At 44.7% G+C, this 8429-nt stretch overlaps 2 protein-coding genes across 5 annotated transcripts; one reads left to right on the top strand and one right to left on the bottom strand.

Annotated features, from left to right (window-relative positions):
- Nucleotides 1–1063: 1063 nt before the first annotated feature.
- Nucleotides 1064–3314, bottom strand: trim13 (tripartite motif containing 13). Of its 2 annotated transcripts, none has more exons than XM_057051592.1 (2): nt 3094–3314; nt 1064–2475 (listed from the first exon to the last, which is right to left on the bottom strand). In XM_057051592.1, exons 1-2 carry the CDS (start codon nt 3208–3210, stop codon nt 1285–1287), a joined length of 1308 nt encoding a protein of 435 aa, XP_056907572.1. In that variant the 5' UTR covers nt 3211–3314; the 3' UTR covers nt 1064–1284. The 2 variants fall into 2 exon arrangements, with proteins under 2 accessions (XP_056907572.1, XP_056907581.1); XM_057051601.1 differs by lacking the exon at nt 3094–3314 and adding an exon at nt 2570–3090.
- Nucleotides 3315–3427: 113 nt separating this feature from the next.
- Nucleotides 3428–7435, top strand: LOC130536111 (SPRY domain-containing protein 7). 3 transcript variants are annotated; one of them, XM_057051786.1, is made up of 6 exons: nt 3428–3631; nt 3854–3957; nt 4803–4919; nt 5115–5281; nt 5390–5492; nt 6443–7435. In XM_057051786.1, the coding sequence occupies exons 2-6, from the start codon at nt 3909–3911 to the stop codon at nt 6538–6540; spliced, it is 534 nt and encodes a 177-aa protein (XP_056907766.1). In that variant the 5' UTR covers nt 3428–3631; nt 3854–3908; the 3' UTR covers nt 6541–7435. The 3 variants fall into 3 exon arrangements, with proteins under 3 accessions (XP_056907766.1, XP_056907760.1, XP_056907750.1); XM_057051780.1 differs by having other exon boundaries at nt 3854–3981; XM_057051770.1 differs by lacking the exons at nt 3428–3631; nt 3854–3957 and adding an exon at nt 3967–4117.
- Nucleotides 7436–8429: the final 994 nt, after the last annotated feature.

Below are 8429 nucleotides of genomic sequence, written 5' to 3'. Positions count from 1 at the left end.
CTAAATTCTGGAAAAACACGTTTAACTCGATTTTTTTACACAGACGCGCGCTCGTCGAGTGGATGAGAGGTGCCGGCCTTTAGAAGCCAAACCATAAAAGCCGAAAGCTTTTTTAGACCTCTCTGTACGTCTGAGTGTTCATCAATACGTTTAAAAACGGACTGTAAAGTAAATTTGTGTTCTTGATCGTTTTCTTAAATTTCATTGGAGTGGGATTGTTGCTTTATTTTAGATTTATGGCACAACAATTCTAATTTATTCATCTGCTATATTTCCCTAGCAACATAATTCGCCTTCCCTCTCTCTGGTGTGTGTGTGTGAGTGTGTGTGGGGGGAGGGGGGTTCCTATATACATAAACAACACACACACACCTATGTGTATGTGTATATACTGTATGTGTGTATACATACATGCACAGTCTGCATATATATATATATATATATATATATATATATATATACACACACACACATATATATATACATACATGAATACAAACGCCCGTATAATCGTGTCATTACGTGCGTCCTGAATTATAGGGTAGATTAAGGATACATTCTTTTTTTAAAGAAAAAAAATCTATCTCGCCAGTAAAATTAAGAGCCTAATTTTCCCTCACGTGTTTAAATAACTGTCCAGCTGAGGCCGCGCCGTCCTGCAGATTTCTGCAGCCTCCCTTTCACCGCAATTCTGCCGTGCACATGGTGCCAGTCACGCAGCGAATGCGTCACAAGCTTCTCGGCCCGTAGATCTGGAGGAGAGAAGTGCCTGGCCCACCGCAGCGACCCTCTCACCCCTGATCTGCCATTGCTTTTATGAGCGTGCGTCCATGACGGGCAGACCCGGGCTGCCAGTGCCGGCCTGCAGGCTGCTGGGTCCTGCCCGGGCCCTGTTACGCAACCGCTGTAACCTTGAAGAGGCTGCAGCATCAGTGATGCAGACACGCAGGTCTGGTGTACCAACCATCCCGGATCAGGTGGGTTTTTCCTGCCACATCGTCCGTGTTCACCAGCTTATATTATTTAGCCTGTGGTTAGAAATAAAGTCAAACATGAATCTGACTGAAATGACTCACTTTTATTTATTTAAAATCTCACCATATAAAAATGCGATGACATAAAAAAAAAATTCCGATACGTCCACAAACATGGATCATGGTCTAATTTAAACTGTAGCCTGATCCGCAGGAACCTTCTCATGAAAAGGAACAGACGAGTTTCAGAAACTCATCCGGCTCAGTTCAGCTCGCCAGTAAGACATAAATAAGGTCTAGCTCCTGAAAATTAAAACAATCCGCCAATAAATCTGACGGTAGCGTCGACCAGGGCCGCGACGCTCGCCTCACCTGCACCAATCAGTGACGCGCACGCGTCGTTGATGTGTCGCAGATACGCGCCGGCGTGGCCAAGGTGCGCTGACAGCGCAGCGACGACCGGCTCAACGTGCGGAGGCACGCCGGCTGTGAGGGGCAGCAAGAACGGCAGTGTTATCAGCAGCATCGCTATGAAAGCGCGCATCCACGTGCGCGCGGACGCCCGGGAGCCCTCCGTTCTGTAGGAGCCACTCTCGTGCGGGACTGAAATCTTGTCCACCTCTCGGAGCCTTAGCGAATCCCACTTTTTAACGTCGAAATTACGCACCAGCGGACGCACGCTTATGCTTTTCCGGGAGGGCAGCAGGGCCTTCTTCAGCAGTTCCACCTTCTCTCGAAACTCCTGCATCTGCTGCAGAAAGAAGAGCGGCTCCGTGATGCCCCTGAAGGACTCGGCGATGCCGAGCGCGCGTCTGTGCTCCTCCATCACTGCGCTGAGCTTGGTGATCTCCGGGTCATACGCTTGCAACACCACCAGCTTCAGGGTTTCTAAGTCGGAGAGAATTTCGTTCTTTTTGCACTCGAGGGAATTGATGAGTTTGTCGAAATACTCTGTCACCTTCTCCGCGTCACTGGTCACCGACTGGAGCGCCTTTTTCTTACTGGTTTGTAGTGTATCCAGGTGGGTCAGGATATCTGCGCTCTGCCAGTTCTCCACTCTTTGACACAGCTCGTCAAACGCCTCCTTCTCTCGGTCATATGCCTCCTCCATCGAGCAGAATTTATGTCCTCTGTGGTCATCTGTTGTCGCGCAGAACCCACAAATGAGTTTTAAGTCCGTGGCGCAAAAGATATTCAGCGGCTGGCCGCAGTGGTGTTTGCACTCAGACATTTTAGGCAGAACCTTTATTTTGCTGTACTTTTCCACTATTCCGCGCAGAGAATAGTTGATCTGCAGGCTGTTGGCACCGTTGTGCGGCGCCTCTTTGCGGCATGTAGGGCATTTGAAAGGTGTTCTGAAAGTGGATCCGCGGCTCCCTTCCAGGAGTCCTTCCAAGCATTTCTTGCAGAAGCTGTGCGAGCACAGTAAAACCCGCGGATCCTCAAAGAGACCGCAGCATATCGGGCACGTCAGCTCCTCTTCTAACTGCTCCATGGTGTCCTGTAAACACATTACCCAGGAATCAAAATCGATGCCTCGGTTCAGTACACCCGATAAATGATCGCTTCGCAAAACAAGGCGTAAAAGTACGCACCCATATATGCCTGAGTGCCACCCCTGCACGGAGGCACGGGCACTATTACACACGACAATGCTGTAATATCACAAAAAGGATACAAATGTTGCACGCTGGCTGTCATGTTCCAGCTGTGACGAGGAGATCCCCAGTCTGAAAGTGAAAATGACTCGCCTGGCTATGCCCGCGAAAAATGTTGGCACCGGCACAGCCAAACCCTCCGAACAGCCACTTAGCCGTAAAAAACGTCTTTTTTGAGATTTTATCGAACTCTTCCAGCATATTTTGAACCAAGTAGACAAAAAAAAAGACTCAAATTGTCAAGAGAAATACTTATAACTGATAGAGAACGATTATTTCCTTCCAGAGAAGGAAGCTTAGAAACGGGGCAGAGCCCTAAATTATCGGCGTCCAATCGCGCAAAAATGATCGATAAACTGGGTTCCAACGCTGTCCCGGTTGGCAAGGCACTAAAGTAGAGCTGTGACAGATTTCGCGAGCGCTTAGTAACATGCAACTACTGGACCAAAAGAATCACTCACCAGCTGTTGAGACGCACAGCGCAACGCAATCATGGCGCTTGTTGCTGTGCAGACTTCGCCCTTCCTGGGTGAAGAGTTAACCATTTCAGCAGCGCACAGAAAAGCTAAGTACCGCATTTGGTCGATTTTTCGGGGCAGGATGAAAGAAGGGGCTTGATTAGAACTGTGTCCAGATCAAAGGGTGTAGTATTTTACGCAATCGGCTTTCTTGAATTTGGCCGCTGCAGTTTTCACGTTTCTTCTCCTGTGGGGTAATTTGAAGAAGGTCCCTAGCAGTCGGTTGGGGGAGGGGCTGTTGCTATGCAAAACATTACAGCGTGAAAAACTGTCAACTAGTCGCAGCTTTTCGCATCACAGTCTTTAAAACTGACCTAATTCCGTTTACTCTGAGTGCCTGTCAACGTGTGCATCTGGGAGCAGATGATAAGGCATCCCCGCATCTATTTAGATTAAAAGAAAACTGAAGTGTTTGGGTATCACTAAGTAGGTGTATCTCGGCGCTGTGAGCGAACAGACATTGAAAAGGACGGAATAAATTGTACGTAGTATTTTGCCGCATGATTAATTCTCTCTGGAAAGCACTGATGGCGAATTTAGATCTGGATGCTCGTCTGTGCATGTGTCAGCTGATCTTGTGATGCGCTGTATGAAAGCCGCTTTCTTTTTCACTTGCAGTTATATAACATCGATATCCAATAGTTAGTTTGTCACGTGTAGAATGTTTGACCTTGATTTTCTTCCCTTGTTTCCATGCCATCAGGAGCAACTGCAGATCTTAGCCGCTGTGATTGGATACACCAAGGTGGCAGCGGCTTATGCGGCCCCAGCCTCCACCGCTGGGCGTCGCTGTTGTGCACAGTGCCGGTGAAATAACCCAGCTCTTCTATGGTTTGTTTCCGGATGTGAGTCCGAGGTAGAATGGCCGCGATGTTTACGTGTTGTTTGGGCTGCTGCGGAGATGGCGGTTCGGGGCATATTCCACTCAAAGACATGCCCACGGTTCAGTTAGATACAAACCACATGGGTGCGTAAGTTCACTTCTTATAGAGTTGTCATAGCACAGAATATGTGTGACTACCTGCCTCTGACTGCTTTCGGCAGCGTTTCTTTTAGCTAATGCTAGCTAACGTCAAAGCCAGAGCTCGTAGTAGCATATCATCATTTTATTACATTCATATGTCTAACTGGATTATATATATTAAACTGACACAGCCGTATTTGTTTATAGTGGTACTATAGCAGGCTACGTGCTGTTAGATGTTGTGAAAATACCGTAGAGTGGTTCGAACAGGTAATTTCTGGATATCGTGCAGCTCACACATGCTTGATCTTAATTTTTACCAAAGTATTCTTTTTTTAATACTAGATAATCCACAACATTTTAAAAAAATCCGCCATGGATTGCTTAAGCATATAGATATAAGCATGTCTTCAAGAGTATTTGATCTCGTCAGAATATAAACGCGCAACACCAGATCCCACGATTAATGCTCCACTTTATTTAAAGGTGCTTTTCTTAACAGCCAAGGAGGTGGAACAACAGCAGTGATTTTAATAATTCATTAGGGACTAGGAGACTGATACGATGTTAAACTCCTCTGAGGGCTAGAATAGAAATCACTAGTTGACATTTTTACCCATTATGTATCCCAGGTTTGCTTACTTATTAGGTGGACTGATGTTTATTCAGCTGTTTTTCCTCTATGCAGGCACAGATGTTGTTATTGTAAAGAGCGGCAGGAGGATATGTGGTACTGGAGGGTGCCTGGCCAACGCTCCTTTACATCAGAACAAAAGTTACTTTGAGTTTAAGATCCAATCAACTGGTGAGTATCTGATTTTTAACATATTGTTACATTACAGACAGGACTAAAACCACTACAGCTACTCTATCATAATCCACCACAAATATCTGTTTACTTGGAAATAGGCATTTGCACATGCTGAATGACCAACGATTTCTAGACTCTGTGAATATTTCAGTCTTTGTAACATATATGCTAAATGATGTCCATGTGCAGGAGTGTGGGGAATCGGTGTTGCTACACAGAAAGTAAATCTTAATCAAGTGCCTTTGGGCCGAGACACAAACAGCCTTGTCCTGCGACACGATGGCTCCGTGTACCATAATAATGAAGAGAAGAATCGGTTGCCTGCAAACAATCTCCCTCAGGAGGGAGACATTGTGGTAAGTGGGAACTTTATGTGTAGGGTTATTGTTGATGGATATTTGGTGCACTGTCACCCCGACATCCAACAATTCAGCAGGTAAATGCCATTTGGTTTTATTCTACAGGGGCTAACGTATGATCACGTGGAAATGAATCTATATCTGAATGGAAAAAACATGCATTGTCCTGCGTCAGGGATACGTGGCACTGTATACCCGGTTGTTTATGGTAAGATTTTAGAAACTTTCACGACTCTTGTGCATTTTAATGTAGCGTGTTGTTGCAGCCTCCCGCCTCTAGAGGGCCCTGTTTGCACGTGTTTAGGATCCCTTCTAAACTTGAGCGACAGTGGGACTGAAATGGGTTTTTGTGTGCTCACTTAAGAAACATATTTAATAATTAAAGGAAAGATGTATTTTCTAAAAGTGTTCCAAACCTGTGCAGGGTTGTTATTTTTCTAGCTTCCCATTTCTTGTTATTTTGAGATGAACTGTTTCCTGCTTTCATACTAATAAGGCATCAAGTAAAATTTAAGGACCTTGTCAAAGTTTTAGAGATTAAAGCAAAACTATTACAAAAGTTGAGACCTTAAAAAAAATCCCCTCTGCTTTGGCTTTTTTTTTCATGTTGTAAATCCCTGCTATTTATAGCTGCTTTAAAAAATCAACTCCTCTAAATACTATCATAAAAGTCATCTACAGAATAAATCACGTAATAGAATGTGTTTATTGGAATATCATAATGCATATCAGAAATACTTTATCTAATTTACAAAAATCTGTTTGTGCGGCGTCAAATCTAAGCTGAAGCCGGGTGATCGCGTCTGATCCTGTTTAACGTTGCGGACGCTCAGTTTGAAGCCGCCTCTGCTCAGATTCTTAGTCATTGAGGTCACGGTAACACTAGCACCAAGTTCTTAACCTGGATTCCTGTTTACTCTTGCAGACGTTTTAGCTTTAGCTGGAGGAATGTTATTGGTCCCAGGGGGCCTCTTCTACGCTGTAAAATCAGATTAACCATTGTTGATCATCGACCAACTATAAATTCCAAACCCAACCTTCAGCTATGAAGGTTTCAGTAACTACACAGTTCATCCAACACGCATGTTTTATCCGTATTTAGGTTTTATGCTGTATACTTGTGTTGTGCACATTTGAAACTCTCTTGTTTCATTGCAGTGGATGATAGCGCCATCTTGGACTGCCACTTCAGTGACTTCTACCACACGCCCCCGCAAGGATTTGAGAAGATCTTGTTCGAACAACAGATCTTCTGAGCCTCAGACTGTCCTGATGTTGTCACCCTCCCTTATATCTCCTAGCAACCTCTCTGTGACACTACAGTTTGAGTGATTGGATTGTGTCATTAAGTGTGGCTTGATGCCTTTTTTTGTTTCCTATGATTATTTTGTCTTGCTGCTGCTGCTGCTGCTCTGGAACGAGGCCAGAGGGATCACAGATTTCTGATCGCCGGGTTATGCGGATCCAAATTTCATCAGTTCCCTTAGAGACGCTTTCAGCTGCCACATTTTCTCTGTGTAGCCCTCAGCCAGTGGATGTAACGGTTAAAATGGAGCTGAAGCCATGACTTCTGCCACTGTCACACGTTTGAATATGAAATCCCCCAAAACGTACCGGTGCTCCCATTATTTATTTCTATTTATTGGAATCTTAGATCGAGTCGATTCCTTTGGTTTTGTCCTTTTTGTGACTAAAAAGACAGCACCTTTGTGGGTCGCTGAAGTATCCGAATTAAACCTAAACGCATCTGCCAACGTTGCCCCATGAGTTTGTTCCACCACCTTCTTTAATTACACTTGTGGATGACGTTTTCATGTGTTTTGGAAGCGCTGCACAGTCCAGAGGTCGGATTTTTCGCCGAGTGCTGCTGAGTTTAAATGGTTTTATGAAGAAATGTTAGCAGAACGGTCGCACCTGTTTCATACCAAGACTCCCTTTTAGCACTAATTCTAAGGAACCCTCTACATTCCCTCCAGTTTTCTCATTGCAACATGTCTGATGGTTGCCAGAGCAGATGCTTTTGTCTCTGTAAATATGTGAGGAGGGTGTTGTGTTGCCGCTGACAGCTTTATCCAGTTCTTGTCTTTGCACTAATGACAGTGTTATACAAACAAACCTAAATATTGTTCAGTCATTAAATGATCGTGTGTGTGGAGCTATACGTCTTTTCGTCTCATTCCTTTCCAGTCAAATAATGGGAAGCAGGGTCACTGTTGCCGTGGATACGATAGCGTCATTGTTTATTACCGTTTTCCAGAACAAATATGACTTACTCATAAGAATCCTCAGATGTTTACAATATTGTGAAACTGTTGGGTAATAAGGTACATGTTCATCTGTATTTAACATCAGCAGAGGGTGGAGGGGGCAGAAACCACGAACAAAACAAGAGGACCCCGTAGGCTTATTATGGTTTATTCCCAACTGAGGTTGGGCCAGTTCCCAGTACTGGAAAATAGACTGAGGACAGGTGAGATCTGACAGTCGTGGAGGTTGTAATGTACAAGGCCAAAGACCTTTGGTCATAAAACCCTTGGCCCTTGATAGATCAAGGGCCAAAAGTCCCACAGGTCCTTTGATGTCATGTTGACGTTGGGTCCCTCCGTGCGGGGCCAGAGATGTCCTGATTTAAGTCTTTCTGCAGGAACTTTTAACCTTCTTAACCCGAGCAGCCGTCTTACAGCCGTTTCACCCCACCTTGCGCGTCACTACAAGGTAAATAGTGCACTCTCCCATTCAGTTTACCAGAGTTGATTGATGTACAGCGTGAAAATATAATTACTGGTGCTTATATGCTGAATATTGGATTAAATAGGCAGAATAATATGGAAACAAGCAGTCCTGCACCTGTAAATGTAAAGGGAGGAATGGGAATTATTCAAAGGTTATCTCAGTAATGTAGGCGGCTTCCGTTGCCATTTTTAACCTCCTTACTCGACATTTTAGAGACTTCGCGAACTCTTTAATTGACATTTTTGCGCTGCGGTGCAGTTTTTGAAGCCGCCTGTGGTGCGTTCGTGTAACACCGGAAAGTAGGAATTCGGGGCTCCGGCACATTTGAGCTGTCCCGAGTGTGCAGCTACACTTTATCCACGAGTATATGTATCATCAAAATTGTTAGTTTCAGCACGATAACAAGTGGGGC

This window comes from Takifugu flavidus, chromosome 1 (genome assembly GCF_003711565.1).
Source record: "Takifugu flavidus isolate HTHZ2018 chromosome 1, ASM371156v2, whole genome shotgun sequence".
Taxonomy (NCBI): domain Eukaryota; kingdom Metazoa; phylum Chordata; class Actinopteri; order Tetraodontiformes; family Tetraodontidae; genus Takifugu; species Takifugu flavidus.
The sequence above is the reverse complement of the archived record's forward strand: the minus strand, read 5'-3'. Positions and strand labels throughout refer to the sequence as shown.

Coding starts and splice junctions, on each gene's coding strand:
- trim13 (XM_057051592.1), bottom strand. CDS start 3,210: ATGCGGTACTTAGCTTTTCTGTGCGCTGCTGAAATGGTTAACTCTTCA. Junction 2,476..3,093: donor GCTGTGCGTCTCAACAGCTG/GTGAGTGATTCT, acceptor ATGTGTTTACAG/GACACCATGGAGCAGTTAGA.
- LOC130536111 (XM_057051770.1), top strand. CDS start 4,012: ATGGCCGCGATGTTTACGTGTTGTTTGGGCTGCTGCGGAGATGGCGGT. Junction 4,118..4,802: donor GTTAGATACAAACCACATGG/GTGCGTAAGTTC, acceptor TCCTCTATGCAG/GCACAGATGTTGTTATTGTA. Junction 5,493..6,442: donor TGTATACCCGGTTGTTTATG/GTAAGATTTTAG, acceptor GTTTCATTGCAG/TGGATGATAGCGCCATCTTG.